The sequence below is a fragment of the Chlamydotis macqueenii genome, chromosome 11, assembly GCF_036417535.1.
Source record: "Chlamydotis macqueenii isolate bChlMac1 chromosome 11, bChlMac1.mat, whole genome shotgun sequence".
Classification (NCBI taxonomy): domain Eukaryota; kingdom Metazoa; phylum Chordata; class Aves; order Otidiformes; family Otididae; genus Chlamydotis; species Chlamydotis macqueenii.
The window spans coordinates 12633060-12652071 of record NC_141566.1 but is presented as its reverse complement, the minus strand read 5'-3'; the positions used below and the strand labels follow the sequence as shown (position 1 = coordinate 12652071).

Genomic DNA, 19012 nt, shown 5'->3' with positions numbered 1-19012 from the left:
AGTCCAGGAAGCTCTGTTCTTGGCTCCTCATCAGTATCCTGATAGCTCGGATCCCTAAACCCAGCCTGTATTCTAGGTTAGGGTACTGTTGGAGCTTGGAGTTTGTGACACAGGCATTGCTCCCTGTTTGAATTTTGTGGTCCAGTTGTCACAGCATGATTGGCACTATTCTTTGTGAAACTTAATTAAATTGACCCCATGCTACAGTTGGGAAAAGGACTAGCCTCAGGATTCTCTGAGCTGGATTCTATGGTACTGTCTGGCACATAATTTGTGCAGCTCTGGAGCCTGCACGTTTCTCTCTGACTTTGTGTTGCCCTTCCCCATTATCCTCTTTGCAGACAAACCCACAGTGGGAATCCGCTCCTCCTGTGACCGTCACTTACTGGCAGCTTCCCAGAATCGTATTGTGGATGGAGCTGTCTTTGCAGTGCTGAAGGCTGTCTTTGTTCTGGGTGTGTACCTGTGTTAGCTTGAAGCTGTAAGAATATTTTTTAGGGGGATGGGAGAAAGGCATTGTATTGCATGTGTTGGCTGTATAGCCAGCCAGAGGAGATCTGTTTTGGTGGCTCTGTGGCTTGTCTGAAGCCCTTTGGTTGAGCTGTAAACGTGCTTCATATCTCTTAGCTGCAGAGATCACTGATCACAGAGTTTACAAAAGCTCAAGATGTTTTGTGGGTCATGCTTTGGATTTAGCATTGATGATTGTGATGCTTGTGCTTTCCTTGTAGGAGATGCAGAACTGAAAGGCTCTGGCTTTTCTCACCCTGGAGGTGTCGATGATCTCCTGGATGATGAACTGGGCACCAGGAAGGCTGGTGGTCGGGTATTAACTGTAGAAACAGCTAGCTTGGATATTTATGCCAAGTATGTACTAAGGAGCATATGTCAACAGGTGAGTCTATCCTGTCTCTAGGTTTATCCCTTCTGCAGACAGATATATCCCATATGACTTTCTGCAAGATGGGGTTTGACAGGCATTTCTTTGAAAGATCAATAAAGAACCTGTGATGGCTCTACCATGTGATGGCACTAAAGATTGCTCACTCTTAGCAAAAAATAGAGGCAAGCAATTGTCAAGAACTATGCACATCACCTTTGCTTTGGCAACAGCACAGGGCTCATGTTCAAGGAGGGGAGTGCTGGGAGTGGTTTGCTGAGATGTATGCTGGAGGGAAAGATGATAAGCATGAGAAAGACAGCCTGTTGAATTGATAAATGGTTCCTTTCAGAATGCAACTTAAGTGTTGCTTGCAGCTAGGCTGTTAATGTATTCCTGGGCTCTGCAGTGTCCTGTTTAGTTAATAAAAGGAAGAAAAACAAAAATCTTCTGCTTAGCCTAATCTGACAGCACCAGTGTTTCTGTTCCTTTGTGGAAAATTGACATTTGAGGAACTGAAACCTGGCTAATAAGGTAGGTAGTTGCAGAGTGGAGTGGCTGTTACCACTACTGTATGAAAATGCATGTTGAAGGATGTCTTTGGCCTTGGTTGCAAATTTATTCTGTAAGCTGGAAGGATGTGGAGTTACAATTTGAAACCTGTATTACAATTTGAAACCTGTGTTCTGTGTTACTAATATGTAAACACAACACGTTAGTGCTGTGTTGTCATCATGCTTTGTGATGCTGCTTACCGGTTGACTCACTATAAAGCAATGTTACCAGTCTAACAAAGAAGAATTGTAGCTACCTATTTATGACAATAGGTTCAACATACTTGGTGTTACTGAAACCTGGCTGTAGCATTGGCAGAAGCAGATATTTCCTTGCTGGTGCCAGTCTACATAGGAAAGACTCATAGTAGGTAGAAAGCATGTGTGTGTGTACAGGAGGGAGTAGCAGTGTCAGGTATCACTAATCATACCAATTGTTGACAGCACTGGTTATGTAGGAATGAGCGCTCCAAAAGACACCAGTGAGTACCACCAAATTGTGCCAGAGCTCCTGCAGGGTTCCTGCAACTGTAAAAGACTGGTAAAATAATGTGTTTAATATTAGCACCTGCAGTGTGAGCAGTGGATGCTGTAGAACTCACACTAGCAATTCTGAAATGTCTGTAGAATGTCTTAAACTATAGGTTGTGATTTCTTAAACTCAGAAAATGATGCATCTCATATTCAGGTGTGTATTTTATAATAGAATTCATCATGAAGGGGTAGGGAAAACAATTAAGTTAATGGTGTCTTAGTTGCAAATTATTATGACATAGTTACTGGTCTGCCCTTTAGCCTGTTTTAATTAATAAATGTAATTGTGACTGGCCTTTTGTAAACGGTAGTTTCATAGAGCTGTGATAAACCACAGTGGGAACCAAGAGGGAGGCTTGAGTCAAAGGTGCTAACCTGAATCTGATGATTGGGATGGTGGAGTTGTCCATAGTGCTTGGAAAGCATGTTCATAGTGCTCTCCTCTGAAGAGGCATATGAGGGGCTCTGTTTCAGTAATATGAAGCCTGTGGAGGTGGCTGTTTTGTAAAAGGGTACACCAATAAAGTGGATCAGAGATGAAGTCTGAAATCTTGTAGGAAGCTGAGCAAGTGACAAAAAGGGTCTTCCCAAGGATATGCATATTACATACACAAGGAAGAAGAATTTCAAGAGATTGTGATGTAGCGACACTGAAGGGGAGAAATGCAAGTTGGCATTGGAGAAACCACCAGATCATGTGTATTGGCAAAGTGGAAACTTCATCTGGGATGAAGTTGAAGATCTAGGCTGTTGCTTTGCAAGGATTTCAAACCAAAGATTTAGCCTTTCTGATCTTTGTGCTATTTTTAGTGCTTAGAGTGCTCTCTGCTGCTGAGAGGGATTTTTCCCAGCTTTCTAGGCTTAGCACCAGCACCTGTGCTTTGTGAACTGGGTCCTCATCTCTTGTCTGATTGTTACTTCTCAGTGGAAGAATTCTCTTATCAGGCTTGCTCTGCCACTGCAGAAGTGCTTATATAGCAGTCCTCTGTAGATTTTAATTTCATGAATTTATTTAATTGATTTTCAATATGACAAAATCCTGCAGTAACGAATGCTGCAGGTTAGCTGTAAATTGTGTGAAGAAGTAGCTACTTGATACTTGTTTTGGAAACTACTGCCTTTATTATTTTCATACATTTAGGGACCACCAATTGAAATTGACAGGCTGACAATAATAATTTTCTGTCTACCATCTCCTCATTATTTGTGACTTTATAAATGGCTTGTGTCCAGTCAGTTGTTTCCCCTTGCAGGCTTTGAGAAGAGAAGTAATTTTTTTTTACTAAGGATGGTGGTGTATTTTCCGTCACTATTTGAGAATTAAGAGGTGTGCTTTTCCCTAAAACATGTTCTAGTTTAACCTTAGCTGCAGCCCTGTATTATTTAATTTAGGACAGCTCCAGGGCTTTATTGTGCAGGAAATAGACCAAATAATTTTAAGTGATCTCTTCTGATCTTTTGAGCCCAAGTCTTGATGGAGCCTGGGCATGGCAGTGACTGTGTACTGTTAAATCATACCAATATTTTATCAAAAGAAACAGCAGCTACAGTGTTTCACCACTGCAGACTTGTCAAAGTTGATGTTTCTTCTGTTGTGATTGCTGTGCTGTGCCGGATGCCTGCTGAATTGGGATAGTACAGTTCATGAAGAGAAATGATTGCCAGGCATAACTGCATCCTATGTAAGGGTCAGTCAGAAAATCAGTATTGTCTCAACCTTGTGACAATCCTAATAAGGTTTTTGAGTTTGTGTTCCCTGCATCTCATTTCAACCCCAGATTGAAAGCAGGGGTGCTGGTTTGGAATCAGACATCAGTTTGACTGTGCTGACTCTGCCTTCGTCTTGCAGGAGTGGGTAGGTGAGCGATGTCTGAAGTCCCTCTGTGAAGACAGCAATGACTTGCAGGATCCTGTCCTGAGCAGCACACAGGCACAGAGGTTGATGCAGCTAATTTGTTATCCACACCGGCTGTTGGACAATGAGGAAGGAGAAAATCCTCAGCGACAGAGGATTAAACGCATCTTACAGGTGCAGGCTCCTGGCAGAGTCTAAGAGTGTCCTAGTAGTTGCCTAATGTAGTGTTAGAATGGGCTTGTCCAAAACACAGCTCTCTGAGGGGTCTAACACTCATTATCATGGGAGCTGAGGGTGTAGCCTGACCTACTCATGAAGTATACATGCGTGTGTTGTAGAATCTGGACCAGTGGACCATGAGGCAGTCCTCGCTGGAGCTGCAGCTCATGATTAAGCAGACGGCAAACAATGTGAGTTTCTGCTCAAAGGGACTGTACAGGGATGTGTGTTGCCAGTGTTGAAGTGTTTGCTTATGAGGTGGTGGGGAGGTGGCCTGGCAGAAGGGAGAAGGTAAACAAGGAGGAAGTCAGGCCTGTGAAAGCCAAGCATGAGAAGTCTGTGATGAGTCTGAGACCCGAAGAGCAGCAGCCATGGGGAAGGTGGCAAACTGGGTTTGTATTGAGTTGTATTGAAATGTGCAAGCCCTCTCAGTGGGTGCTCTCAGAGAAGGATTTGGCTGTTTTTTCTTCCCTATCTCCAGGAGATGAACTCCTTGTTAGAAAATATAGCCAAGGCCACCATTGAGGTATTCCAGCAGTCAGCAGAGACCGGCTCTGCTGGCAATGGAGTCAACAATATCAGTAGCTCAGCAAGTGCTACGCCTGCCAGCAACAAATCCAAACCCATCCTCAGGTAGGTGTAGTCCCAGCATGCAGCTGCCTTGTGGTCAAGTCTGAATCCTAAGTTGGATTGCAAACTGTTTTTCTCTCTTGTGTTGTCACAGCTCACTGGAGAGATCAGGAGTGTGGCTGGTGGCCCCTCTGATTGCCAAACTTCCAACATCAGTGCAGGGCCATGTGCTGAAAGCTGCTGGAGAAGAACTGGAGAAAGGTCAACATCTGGGGTCATCATCCCGCAAAGAGCGGGACCGGCAGAAGCAGAAGAGGTGAGTTCTGGGGAAAGGGCAGGCAGTGCTTGCTGTGCTGATCCCCCAGCCTGGTAGTATGGCTCCATCTCTGTTCTGTCTGCAGCATGTCCCTCCTGAGCCAGCAGCCATTTCTGTCACTGGTGCTAACATGCTTGAAAGGACAGGATGAGCAGCGGGAAGGCCTGCTCACCTCTTTGTACAGTCAGGTCCAGCAGGTAGGTGTCTTGCTTCTCCCCTCATTTTCCTCAAAGGCTTGCTCCTCCAGCAGCCAGGCTGTTGGTCATCTCCTCAAGAATGTTGACTTTTTAATTGTATGCTCAACAAGGCAAAGATCTTACCCTGGCTGGAATAGGGTGCTTGAGCTGACCGTCTCTGAGTCACTGGACAGTGGGCAGTACAAGCTGCTCTCTATAAACTTCAGTGTACAGCTTGTGAGGTTTGTCTTTTCTTTTAAATTTCTTAGATTGTTACGAATTGGCGGGAAGATCAGTACCAAGATGACTGCAAAGCTAAGCAGCTGATGCATGAGGCCCTGAAACTACGGCTGAATTTGGTGAGCAGTTGCAGAAAAGGAGCTTAACCATATGGAGTGAAGAGTTGTCTGCCTTTTTTTTTTTTTTTTTCTGGTTTTTTTTGTTGGTTTTTTTTTTTGTGGTGTTTTTTTGTTTTGTTTTGATTTTCTGGAAAACACACACACCAGAGGGGCTATAAATGTCCTGAGGCAAGGAAGTAGGAGAGGCACTTGAATTCTGAGTGGGATAGAGTGCATGCAAAAACTTCCTTGCTCTGTTTCACCAGGATGAAATCCACAGCCTTTCCCTTTGTTTTGGAAATACACCTTTGCTTTTCAATGCTTTTGCAGTCCACAGCACTACTACTTGCGTCTGAAGTTTGTCCTACTGACTGCAGTGTCCTTCAGCTCTCAGTAGGAGTTGCTGTAGCACAGAAGTTACTCTGGTTTAGGCTCCTTTCTCGCATTTAAATCGTAGTGTTTCTTCAGTGTCCTTATGACTAAACTACTTTTCTCTGCCAGGTAGGGGGAATGTTTGACACAGTTCAACGCAGTACACAGCAGACGACTGAATGGGCTGTGCTTCTCCTGGACATCATCAGCAGTGGCACTGTGGACATGCAGTCAAACAAGTAACTCTGGCTGACTTCTAATCCATATACTTCCCAAGGGAGGCAGTCTTTAGCATGGCCCCTTTTCTCATGTGAGCTAGCTGTCTCTTTAAAATATCTGTCGTGTGACAACCGAAAGAGACTTCAGAGTAATAGTAGGCTACAACCTAGGTCCTGGTATCCAAGTGCACTCTGACATATCCAGAGCAAACGGCTTTCCAGATGGAGAGAGATAAACAGGGGAGAGCTGAGTCTGGACCTGGTTTTTGGAGAAGTGGAATGGATAGACAGAAGGCCAGTCTTAATCTGTGATACTGCACTTGACTCAAGTGTGGACACCTTGTGGTGTATAAGCAAAAGGAGGATTAATGTGGGAGGTTAGTCTGAAGAGCGCTTGGCAGTTCTTTCTGACTGTAGGCAGTACTCTTGGTTATCTAATAATACTTGGTGTTACTGTGATGGCAGAGGGTTTATATCTGCTTCTCAGGTGACTTTGACCTTTTCTGCTCTGACCAACAGTGAGCTCTTCACCACCGTGTTGGACATGCTGAGTGTTCTCATCAACGGCACCCTGGCTGCTGATATGTCCAGCATTTCTCAGGGCAGCATGGAGGAGAACAAGCGGGCATACATGAATCTTGTCAAGAAACTCAGGGTGAGGGACACCAGGCCCTGTATGGGGAGCACTGTGTGCTGTGTCATGGTTGTCCAACTATGCAGATTTACCCATGTCTCATGAGTGGTACTTGTCTTGTTGCTGCTGTTTAGATGAAGCAGTGAGAGTGACCCAATGGCTGTGTAGGGCTGAAGGGTGCAAAGGTGAGAGATAGTGCAAAGATGGAGGTTGACACCAGAAGGGACACAGGTGAACTTAGGATGATTTTTCCTGAATAATTCTTCAAGCCTTCTCTATTCTACTTGTGCAGAAAGAATTGGGGGACCGGCAATCTGATAGCCTGGAGAAGGTGCGACAGCTACTGCCACTTCCCAAGCAGACCCGAGATGTCATCACCTGTGAACCTCAGGGATCCCTCATTGACACCAAAGGCAATAAAATAGCTGGATTTGACTCCATCTTCAAGAAGGAGGTAAGTGAAGCTTTTTTTTTTTTCTGCATCACAGCTCCTGAATGCAAGTGTCACCTTGTCCTCTGATGCCTTGAGTCTACGCAGCTTGGGAGGCATCTGTATGCAGTGCCTGGTTGCCTGCTGAGCTTGATGTGGCTGGCTCCATGCAGACAAGCTGGCCCATAACCGTGTCCAAAACTGGCAAAGCTGAGTGTTAATGCTTAGCCATACATGCTGCTATGGCCTGAGAAGTTACTTAAACTTCGGTTTTTGTTATGGCTATATAAAGCGTAAAGAGAAAGCTATAATCCCTGTCACGTGAGTTACTGGGCAGTGCCAGTGTGCAGAAGACTGGCAGAGATGGGATGAAGGAGACTGGCAGTTGTTGATGAAGGCCTTTAGAAATGGCTGCTTTGCTACATGGAAGAGCAAGGATCACTAGTAAGGGCTCAGGCTGTTTTCTGGGACGTGTGGAGTAGAGCCTGAAGAAAGCATAGAGTTTCCTGTACCCTTGTAGGAGAAACAACAGAGACTTGGAGGTTCTTATCTCTTTTGCTTTAAAGGGTTTGCAAGTCTCTACAAAGCAGAAGATTTCCCCTTGGGATCTGTTTGAGGGCTTAAAGCACTCAGCTCCCCTCTCCTGGGGATGGTTTGGGACTGTTCGGGTGGATCGCAAGGTGTCTAGATTTGAGGAGCAGCAGAGGCTTCTTCTGTACCACACACACTTGAAACCCAAGCCCCGCAGTTACTACTTGGAGCCGTTGCCACTGCCCCCTGAAGAGGAAGAGCCTCCTACACCTGTGGCTTTAGAGCCAGAGAAGAAAGCTGCAGAACCAACCAAGGCTGATAAAACAAGCTCCAATCCTGCCACCTCTACTGAAGAACGCAAGAAGAAACAGAGCAAGACCAAGAAACGCAACCAGTCTGCCACCAAAACTGAGGTAATTGACTGCACAACCGCCATGGAGCTCCTGTGTCCACCCCTTCTAGTCACAGAGCATTTCCTTGAGTCTTCTTGAGGAGCCCGAGAGTGGTGTAATGGTGAAGATGGGATGTGTTTCCTCTCAGCTGGGAGTGCTGGAGCTCTATTCTGCTCTCTCTAGACTGGAGCGGAGCAAATGTTTTCTTAATTCCTAATGGGAGGGAAGGAGTCTCCCCAGCTCAGAGAACATCCCAGGCTTCCTCCTGTGGACCTTGCAGTCCTTTCATACTCTTCATCCATTCATGAATTCACAGTGCACATTGATCTATCATACTCCTTTGTCTTTGCAGGATTTTGTGTTGGGCCCTACCCGGGGGGTTTCATATGGAGTTGGTATGCCTACAGATCTCTTGCATCACCAGTCAGGAAGCACTATGTCGAGGCTAGCATACGGGCAGTCACCAGTGGGTCTCTATGCCCAGAATCAGCCTCTCCCAGCAGGTAGGTGTACAGGAGAGGTGAGCATGCTGCACCTCTTTGGGAACCTGTTGTAAGACCCCCTTCTTTGAGATGGTCCTGTGCAGGTCCCTACACTTTCCCCTTTTGCCTGTCATGTGTCTAGATACAGTGATGAACAGTAATTCTGGAGCTACACGACTCAGCAGTAGCATAAGTCAGCCTGTTTCCCTTCCTCTTGCAGGTGGCCCTCGCTTGGATACATCCTACAGACCTGTACGCATGCCACTTGGAAAGCTTGTTCAGAGTCGTCCTCCCTATAGTGGTGTGCTACCTCCAGGGATGGGAAGCATGATGGGCATTGATCCCTCCTACAAGCCAGCAGTATACAGACAGCAGCCTCCAGTGTCCCAGGGACAGATACTGAGGCAGCAGCTTCAAGCAAAGTTGGTAAGTCCGAGCTGTCCTCTTGCTGGACCACACAGTACAGCAAGCCCAAGCTGTTCGCTGGGGCTATCCCTTCTAGCCAGAACTCTCCAACTCTGTCTCTGTTTCTGCCCTGGAAAGATACTGTCTCTTGCGTCTATTCTTCTGGTGCAGCAATGTGTTTGCCATCTGCTTTGTGGGCTCACATCACTAATAGTGGAGGCTGTCAGTGAGGTGCATTGGAGCATCTGTGGCTGTTTGGCAGTGAGAGGGGCACATCCTGGCTGTGGGCTGGTAGAGATATTAGTAGCCTATTTGTCCCAAGTTTGGGTGAGGCAGAAGTGGTTAGCATCTTGTCACGCTCTGATTTCGGATAAGAGGAAGGCCCCTCTGCATTATAGCCAACCTCAGACGAGTCTGGGAGGCTAGGGGCGGCTAGACCAACCTCTCACACACACACCGGAGCAAGGTTTTGCTCGTATTCTCGGGAACAGAATTAAGACTCAAAACAGAATCAAGCGCCAGGTAACTTTATTAACCCAACAACAAGTTTGTAAATACAAGAGAAAAGAGAGGAAATGAGAGGAAAAAAAGGGAAGAGGGAAAAGAGTTCCAGTTGCAATAGCTACCACCACGGAGCTGTGGCATCCTGACAGTCCAGTTCACTCGGTGGGAGAACGTTCCGTCAGATGTTTGTTCCAATGTTGGTTCCTTTTATGTTGGTTCCCTTTTGATGTTGGTTGTTTCTGTCCTTTTATTGTTTATCTCATTGCATATTCATTGTCCTTCCAAGAATCACGTCACTTATTCCAAGAGCAGGTTTGCTTGGCCGCACCACTCACCTGGCGGTGATACGCATGCCCAATACCGTCTCTGGGCCCCTCTGTTTTTCTGGCATGGGTCTGGGCGCATACGTAGGGGTAAGGCTAAATTTTGCAGAATCAGCTCTGCATTCAGGTTCACAGGAAAATAGGAAGAAAACAGGAAGCTTCTAGTCCTGTGGCTTGACTGGCCTGCAGGATAAGGGAATCGGCTTGCAGGAAAACAGGAAGACTCTAGTCCTATGGTTTAACTGATGTTCCATTGTTTAGGTGGTGGTTTGATGTTTTGACAATGTTGAGACAAACATTCGACACAGTCTTTTATACATCTGCATGCTGTGCAGCAGCCTTGTAGGTTTAGTGGTGACGTTACTTTTCTGGTTTGGTGGGAGCTGCCAAGAAGAAAGCAGCAGTGTCCTACCCTTTGGAGATGTTGAAAAAAATATTTCTCTGTTGCCTCCCAGCAGGGCCAAGGCATAATGGGACAGCAGCCTGTGCGCCAGATGGCTCCAACCCCATCCTATGGAGCACTGCAGCCCTCCCAGGTAAGTGGCAGTGACTGCAGGTAAGATTGGAATCTGGCTCCAGCACAGGACAGCATCTTCATTTCTGCTGCTAAATCCTGAAATCTCTTGGCTGTTCTCACTAATTTACTGGACAGCGTGAATCTGAATTCCAGACATAAGCAGCCTTGTGACAGTATTTACAGGAGGCTGATGTCCTATTATCCAAATTCTCTTTTGTACCTTAGCTCATGACTGATAAAGGGTTTTTGTTTCATTTCAGGGTTACACACCTTACGTCTCCCATATAGGCCTTCAGCAGCATCCCTCCCAGTCAGGCACGATGGTACCTCCTACTTATTCTGGCCAGCCCTATCAGAATTCCCATCCCAGCTCTAATCCTGTCCTAGTGGATCCTGTTAGACAGATGCAGCAGAGACCAAGTGGCTACGTACACCAGCAGGCCCCTGGCTACGGGCACACCTTGGGCAACACACAGAGGTACCTCTCACCATGCTGGATGTTAATAAGCTGTGTTTCATCAAGGGCTTCCCCGCTCTGCTCAGACAACCCTAACAGCAATCTGTGAAAAGCTTGTTGTCCATACTACGTTAGACAGCATCTGAGTCCCCCTCAGGGGAACATCTTTATCCAGCTTTCAGTCTTAGGAAGAAACGGAGAGACAGGATGAAATTTGGAGATGCTAGTTGCAGGCAGGAGACAGTGTTACCAGCTAGAGAAGGATGGAATTGGGAAATATGAGAAAAATGACCTGGGAAAGTCATAGTTTTGGTTTTAAATCTAACCAGCAGATCACCATCAAAGGGCTAGATCTGGGATTTCCCCTACTCCTGAGCAGGGATAAATCCAACAGGAAATCCATGCAGAACAGTAGGCCAAGGACTGTTACTTAGTTTCAGGGCTTCTAGAAAAACAGGTTGGATTAAACCCTTGAGAGGCCCTGGTGTCCCTCACCTTTCTGCAGAGAGGCAGTAGGGATTGCAAAGGGGTGGTTTGGGCTCTCAGTCTTACTGATGCTAGTTGTTTGGATTAAATAAGCTGCCTGCCTGTGAATCTTGTACTTTTCTCTTGCAGATTTCCTCACCAGTCAATACAGCAGGCCCCCATGATGAGTGGGATGAACCATTTGGGTCCACAAGGAGTCCCCTCAGGAATTCGACCCAGCCAGATACTGCCTGACCAGCAGCAGCAGCAGCAGTACCTGAGGCAGCAACAGCAGCAGCAGATGCTGAGAGTGAGTGGTTGCTGACAGGAGGAAGGCTGTTGGAGCTGGAGAAGGCTTGCCCAGCACTGCTTACCTCTGTGTCAGCAACGCTCTGCTCTGCCCTTCTGTGCCAAGAAGGATGTCAACTCTGAAGGCTGTGTGTAATAATTTGCTTGGTGGCTCTCCCTTCTTTAGAGCTAGCAACTCCTGATGGAGACACCTTCTGTGCTGTCTTTTGCCAGTCACATAGCATGAGCTAAAGGGAAGTTAAGAGCAGTAAAGGTCTGTTTAGTCTTCTGTGGCCTGCATCCAGCCTCTTCCTGCTCCAGCTGAGTTCATAAGATTGTGCAGAAAGTCTTAGAAGTGTTGCAGGAGCTAGAAGCAAAGTGAAAATCCCCCTGCCCGCACAAGAGCAGGTAGAGTTATTCCTTACAAGATCATTTTTAGGGGCATTATCTGGATTTTCACAAGATCAAAATAAGTGTTAGTTGCAGTTTCCAGTGGCAGGAAATCTGGTGTGAATCAGTCCATGTACTCCACATCTAACAGCAGATGGTGAAAAACTGATCCAAACTAAACTGTTAGACCAAACTCTAGGTTCGAAGAAGTTCACAGGCATGTGTCAACAGATGTGAGTATTCCATGGATTTGCATTATGGTCTTACGAGTGTTAAATACTTATATGATACACAGATAAGAATACATTTCTTAGAGTTGCAGAAATGAATTGACAGACAAACACAGAAATAGTTTGAGTTAATTCATAAATTGCATACCTTATGACAAGGCCTAGCAAACCTATGGAATCTGGCGAGACTTTACATGGTACGGAGTGCTGAGTGCGAGGGGCCTGAGCAAGACAGTGATTCCTGCAGAGCACTGCAGTCAGCAGTATTTGAGATTTGCTGCCTTGCACTGGATAAGAGATTGCCTGTAGCATGGTCAGGAGCTTTTAGTCCTTTTGATGAGTAGTACCCCGTGACTATTCACTTGACTTCATTCAGCGTTCTCCATCAATCCTATTTAGAAAAACAACATACCTCAGACAAACTGCTAGCACTTCTCTTAGCTAAGTAACTTCATGTATACCTTCAGCTTTTAGCTGACATTGGTTGGTTGGTTAAAAAAAAAAAGCAACCAAATGGGTTGGGGGAGATTTGGGAATCTCCCATTTTGGGAAAATCTCCAAAAATGGGAGATTTTCCCATTATTGTGACTCCTGCTGTGTTATCAGAGGCATCCCAGATGCAGAACAGACTCTTGGTGCTTGAGTTGACTGTCATGAGGCAGCAGCTTTTAAAAAGGACTGATGGCCTTTTTGTGTCTTGTATGGGTTAGTAGTCAGCTGTTGCAAGAAGGTAGAACATGAAATTGGGAGGGGTATCCTGGTTCATCTAGTCAGTCATCTGCTTTCTTGTGTACCCAGGTCATAGCATCCATTTTAAGAACCTAAGTGGCAAAACTGGTTTAAGATGGAAGTTAGGAGGCTGTTCTAGAAACTCACTCCCTTTGAGGAGCCTCAGTGTGATTGTGACGGTTTTTATATCCAACTATTGTCCACTGTCTCTTGTTTACTGACTCTTCTTTATCTCTGATGTTTACCCAATGTATTCCTAGGGAGCACTTGCAGCTTCCATAGGTCAGGTTTTTCTAACTTCCTTCTCATAAGATACTGTTCTGCACGACATCCTTCTTCCCACACGACATCCTTCTCTCTAAACTAGAGAGACATGGGTTTGATGGACGGACCACTCGGTGGATAAGGAGTTGGCTGGATGGCCGCACTCAGAGAGTGGTGGTCAACGGCTCGATGTCCAGGTGGAGACCGGTCACGAGTGGCGTCCCTCAGGGGTCCGTGCTGGGCCCGGCCCTGTTCAACATCTTTGTCAGTGACATGGACAGTGGGATAGAGTGCACCCTCAGCAAGTTCGACGATGACACCAAGCTGTGTGGTGCCGTCGACACGCTGGAAGGGAGGGATGCCATCCAGAGGGACCTTGACAGGCTGGAGAGGTGGGTCTGTGCCAACCTCATAAAGTGCAACCAGGCCAAGTGCAAGGTCCTGCACCTGGGTCATGGCAATCCCAGGCACAAATACAGGCTGGGCGGGGAATGGATTGAGAGCAGCCCTGAGGAGAAGGACTTGGGAGTGCTGGTGGATGAGAAGCTCAACATGAGCAGGCAATGCGCCCTTGTGGCCCAGAAGGCCAACCGCATCCTGGGCTGCATCAAGAGGAGCGTGGCCAGCAGGTCGAGGGAGGTGATTCTCCCCCTCTACTCTGCCCTGGTGAGACCCCACCTGGAGTACTGTGTCCAGTTCTGGAGCCCCCAGCATAAGAAGGACATGGACCAGTTGGAGAAGGTCCAGAGGAGGGCCACAAAGATGATAAAAGGGCTGGAGCACCTCTCTTATGAGGACAGGCTGAGAGAGTTGGCGCTGTTCAGCCTGGAGAAGAGGAGGCTCTGGGGAGACCTGATAGTGGTCTTCCAGTACCTCAAGGGGGCCTACAAGAAAGATGGGGAGAGGCTGTTCAGTAGGGCCTGTTGTGATAAGACAAGGAGTAATGGTTTTAAAATAGTGGGGGGTAGATTTAGATTGGAAATTAGAAAAACATTTTTTACAATGCGAGTTATAGAGCACTGGAACAGGTTGCCTAGAGAGGTGGTGGAAGCCCCATCCCTGGAAACCTTCAAGGCCAGGCTGGATGAGGCTCTGAGCAAGCTGATCTAGTTGGGGATGTCCCTGCTCCTTGCAGGGGGGTTGGACTAGATGACCTTTGAAGGTCCCTTCCAACCCTAACCATTCTATGATTCTATGATTCTGTCCCTTCTCTTGATTGTATTTTTGTCTGTTTTCTGAGTCACTTCAAGGTTTGAACCTTACCCTTTTGAGACAGTGATCAGAACTGTACCTAGCATCACCATGTTGGTTTTTTTTTCTGACAGCATTAGTAGTTTTCTATTTCTGCTATAAATTCTTCTTTTTATCTAGAGAGTTCAAAATTACATTGACAGATGGGAGAAATGTCTGAAAATTAAGAGAAATGAAAAAACTTTGAGATTTGTGGGCATATTCTGACTCAAAGTTCAACACACTGAATATTCTTCTCAGTGTAACTAGTTCTGTCAACTTCTAGGTTGGAGCACTGCATTCAGTTTTATCTGCATGCTTTTACTGAAGTGCAACACCAGCTGGCATGAGTGGCAGAGAAGTGCAGCAAGATAGATCAAAGAGTTAGGGAATGTGACCGAGAAGGAAAGACTGAAGTAGCTGAGTGTCAAGTTAGAAAGGCAGAGACAAGAGGAGAAATAAGCTTCCAGATTTTTTTTGTCTTCAAAAAAAGCAAAAAAAAACTTTATCTGTTCTTGTCCCTTGGCTGTAGGACAAGAAATGGTCTTAAATCATAACATATGAGAATCAGGGTAGAGATTAGGGAAAACTACAGTAGTAGGAGTAACTGTGACATGAAGTGAATTGTGTAAGGAGGTTATAGGAGCTCTGTTTCTACCTCCGCAAGAATTTTGTGAACAAGTCAGGCAAATACTCAGTGAAGTCACTGTTGCTGATCTTAACCAGAAGGCAAGAGATGAACCAGCCAACCTCTTAAGGTAGCTCTTAGTTGTTTTCTATTTCTGTATCTTGTTTGCTCCTAGTCATTCCCCAGCTGACCAGTAGCCTTATAGTTCTCTTCCTGCTGTATGTCAAGACTTCATCTTGCTGAAGAACTTTGTTACTGTTGCTGTATTTCTTGCCATTTCTCAGCCCAGGGCAGAGTGTTGGTGAAATTTGGGTAATTTAGGTCCCCATAAGGAAAATGGTGTAAGAGGATGTGTTACTGCATGGAACGTTCTTCCACCTCCAGCCCTTCCTGTGCCCATTTGCTGTGTGCATTGCCCAGACAGTTCCCTTATAGTCTCTCCTCTTTTGTCTTCACAGCAGCAGCAGCAGCAACAGCAACAGCAGCAGCAACAACAGCAACAGCAGCAGCAGCAACAGCAACAGCAGCAGCAACAACAGCAACAGCAGCCACAGGCACAGCAGCAACCCCAGGTCTCCACAGTGCCTCAGCCACAGGCGCAGGGCCAGCCACCAGGGCTGGGGATGCAGGCTCTTCCCCCCCAGCAGCCCCTTGTGAGTGTTCCCTTGGAGGCAGAGGGACATGATAGTCCAGTACAAATCCAACGGTGCTCCACCTGCATCCCCCTACTTCTCCCTTCCCTGTGCTTCCCAGGTCTTGTATGAATGCCATGACTGCCAGCCAGGTGGTGTGGCTATAACTACGTTTCTCTCTTTGCAGTTCCAGCGCCAGGGCCTTCAGCAGACACAGCAGCAGCAGCAAACAGCTGCTCTGGTTCGACAGCTTCAACAGCAGCTTTCCAGTAAGCCTTAGTCTTCCTGGTCCTGTCCCTAGTCTCCTCCCCACCATTTTCTATTGAAGGTACCACGGTGTAGAGAAGCCAGGCCAAGCCAAGCCAAGCCAGGCTGTCTGTCTGAAGCCATAAATTATGCTGGCAGGGAGGTGGCATCAGGACTTAAAGCTCCTGGCCCAAGGGGGCACAGCAACAGGGCAGGCAGTGCTTGCCAGCTTGTGAGCAACCTTCCAAAGCTGTCTGCTGCCTGCAGAGGGATGAAGGAGCTGAGCCTTTGTAGGGCTACCATGCAGCTTTCCAGAAAGGATCCAGTCTGCAGTTTTAAAGCATTCAGAAGTGTTTCCTCTGCTGCAGATTACCTCTGAGGGCCACAAGGAGCCTCTATTCCTGGGGCGCTCACTTGATGGATGACTGTGGATGCTGTGTTTGTGGTTGTGATCAGGACAAGACTTCTTGAAGGTGGAGAGGGTACTCTGGGAAGTGTTACTGCACACTTGTGTTTGTGGTGGTCTGTGGGCTTCTGTGGCTGCCATCACAGACAGGGTAATGACATAGATGGTGTTTGGTCTGGCACTGTGTTCCTATAATCTATTGAACTACTGGCTGGAGTATCTAGAAACAGAACCCAGTGTCTGTGCTGTTCTCTTCCAAATGGCCTGCTGTTTTACTATCACCTCACTGGCTCTTCTGTCATGAAAACGGTAGGCGTGCTATGAAAACACCCCGAAATTGACTGCACAGGGTTTATTTGCAGTGCATTAAGTGTGAGACTGTACTGGATTTAATAACGTGTAGAGTGGGCGCTTGGAAATTTTGCTTATACTTGTTCCTTGATGGAAAATTCTTAGTCCTTGTCACCAAAAATCCCACCCCAAACCAGAAGTCTTAATGTGCTATGTTTCCCACTAGCCTGATTCACAAATTACAAGTCTGTGCAAGGATCCCAGCCAGGACATTCAAGTATATGAAGACCTCATATAAGAATCTATATATAGCAGAGTAGCCCTATTTTTGTATCCTGTCTGTACAGCAAACGGAGCTGTTTTGTATGGAACATATGCATGGGTCCAATGCAGTTGTGTCAGCATGCATCTTCCATGCTTCCTCAGTGGGTTTGCATCAGTTCCACCAGGAACCATCTGGAGTTCTTATTTGTAGTGTCTGGGATGGAGTGGAAAGCAGGACATAAACCAGGAACAGCCTGTAGGAGGGGACAAGAATACTTTGGGCCCAGGATAGGTTATGTTAGGAGGCTCCAAGGTGTACCTGAATCTACTATTGTCTAACAGAGTTGAGAAGGAGAGCAAGCTAGGCAGATTACACTGGTCTCCTTCTACTTAGTCTGACTTAAGGTCAAACATGGGGTTTCAGGGAAAAAGACTACAGAATTTTATTAACCAGACAGAACCCATGTATACTGTGAGCACTGTACATCACAAAACATCATCCCGCCAGCTGGTAGTTCATGAGGTTCTTGAATATACTTTTACTATGTTTCCTGCCTTTTTTGTGCTGTCTGGAAGTTCTCTGGGCGTGTCCTTAATTGGTACCGAGATACTGACAGGGAGCCAGGATAGTTGTCTCTGAAACCTTCACTAACTCTGGTTTCTGGGTATGCCTTCGTTTCTGGGTATGCCTCTGGATGAGTGTTTTGACACTAGCTGTTTGAGCAGTTTGTATGGCTGCAGGTGTTGTGCAGTCCTGTAGGGCAGGTTTTCTTTCAAAATCAGAAATAATTAATCCATAAGCTCATCCTCCCAGCTAGCTGCCACCTTTCAGGGCTTTGTTTTGGTGCACCAATTCCATCACGAATGATTTCTTCTGGAGAAGCTTTGGGATCAGGACTGGCACATATCTATCTTTTCCTCCATTAATGCGAGGTCCTGACTGTGCTGCTGCCTAAAGGCTCAGGCAAATCAACAGGAGCAGGGAGTGCCATAAAGGTCTGTTCTGGTTTTCTTACTTCTCCCTGTCCTTATCTCAAACCTCGAGCCTTTTTCCTTATATCATCTCCCCCTATTCTCTCGGAGGGTGGGGGGAGTGAGAGAGAGAGACTGCGTAGTCTGGTCCCGACTGGGGCTGGACTACGACAAGGTCATATTTTTGTTCTCACAGCCTGCAACACACTCATCATACTGGTGATGCGGGGAGAGGGATCTCTTCTGAAGCAGACCTTGTGACTGTCTAACTCTGTCTTGACCTCAACAGATACACAGACACAGCAGAACAACAACCCATTTGGACGCTTCTGATCTGTGGCACTTCAGCCTGATCCAGGAGGTAGACATCACTGTGGACTGGATACAGCCTCTTCAGCATGAGCCACAAACTGGGACTGCCCCCAGCCTCCGTCCTTGGGCCTATGCCTTCTGTGCTGCTGCTGCCCATCTCACAGAGAAATGCTAGGAGGATGGTTTTATTGTACAGAGAAAGTGTTTTTACTATCTGATTTCTACAAACATTTATGGAAATCCCTTGTGGCTGATAGTCTCCCTTCCCACTTTGGTTTCAGTTTTTACTCAGTTTTTAGTATTTTTGTTAAAATAATGGTTAAGACATTGTAAAATTTTGTACTTTATTTATACCAGATGAACCCCATACTGCCGACATTCTTGGATGAATACAGAGAGCTTACTTTGCAAAAGGAGTGTGTATTCAGAGCCTCCTCGGTGCTCATCCCAGTAGAGCCCAGCAGCACTTCCTAGACGTGGTCTCCATCTCTTTCTCAGTAGAACTAATGTCTGCATTTTCAGCTTTTATGAATGGCTAAACAATTTGGTTTGGGAAAGAAAGCCCTTCTTCATTGTTTGTTTCATAAGCTGATGTTCATATGCTTGCAAGGGTTTGTACAAGTTTTGTAGGATTTGTATGTTAACTAAGAGCTTTACTAGTAGGCTTTGGCATGTTCTACTAGGACAGAGGTATAAAGCAAAGAGAAGGTTCTGTTGCTGGGTAGTTCTGAGCCCGAACAAGCCAAGCTTCCCAGCCACAGCAGTTACTGAGGTACTCAAGCTAGTACCTCTGAAGTCTAGGAGGAGCTGCAGAGCAGGTGCATTCGCAACACTACTCCTCGCAGCATGGTTTTGCTGATAGGTGCCAGGGCTCCTCTACTAGCTCCATCCTGACAGCCACAGTGGTTTCTCCGGATGGGTAACATGCTGCATTCTCAACTCTTGACCTGGCTAATGC

General features: G+C 46.5%; 1 protein-coding gene across 5 annotated transcripts in view; it reads left to right on the top strand.

The window, feature by feature from the left end:
• The window catches only part of MED12 (mediator complex subunit 12), a 40608-nt gene extending 21885 nt beyond the window's left edge, over window positions 1-18723 (top strand). For 2 of the 5 annotated variants that reach the window (XM_086756736.1, XM_086756732.1), the window contains exons 25-44: window positions 342-455; window positions 732-895; window positions 3818-3997; window positions 4162-4233; window positions 4524-4675; window positions 4767-4928; window positions 5014-5125; window positions 5374-5463; window positions 5944-6053; window positions 6552-6687; window positions 6959-7120; window positions 7663-8040; window positions 8372-8522; window positions 8722-8927; window positions 10189-10269; window positions 10511-10728; window positions 11323-11482; window positions 15399-15584; window positions 15751-15832; window positions 18032-18722. In XM_086756736.1, the coding sequence (XP_086612862.1) occupies window positions 342-455; window positions 732-895; window positions 3818-3997; window positions 4162-4233; window positions 4524-4675; window positions 4767-4928; window positions 5014-5125; window positions 5374-5463; window positions 5944-6053; window positions 6552-6687; window positions 6959-7120; window positions 7663-8040; window positions 8372-8522; window positions 8722-8927; window positions 10189-10269; window positions 10511-10728; window positions 11323-11482; window positions 15399-15584; window positions 15751-15832; window positions 18032-18075 (2960 nt within the window). In that variant the 3' untranslated portion in view covers window positions 18076-18722. Of the gene's footprint in view, window positions 1-341; window positions 456-731; window positions 896-3817; window positions 3998-4161; window positions 4234-4523; window positions 4676-4766; window positions 4929-5013; window positions 5126-5373; window positions 5464-5943; window positions 6054-6551; window positions 6688-6958; window positions 7121-7662; window positions 8041-8371; window positions 8523-8721; window positions 8928-10188; window positions 10270-10510; window positions 10729-11322; window positions 11483-15398; window positions 15585-15750; window positions 15833-18031 lie in introns of all 5 variants that reach the window. The other 3 variants (XM_086756734.1, XM_086756735.1, XM_086756737.1) reach the window with 3 other exon arrangements.
• The last annotated feature ends 289 nt before the right edge of the window (window positions 18724-19012 follow it).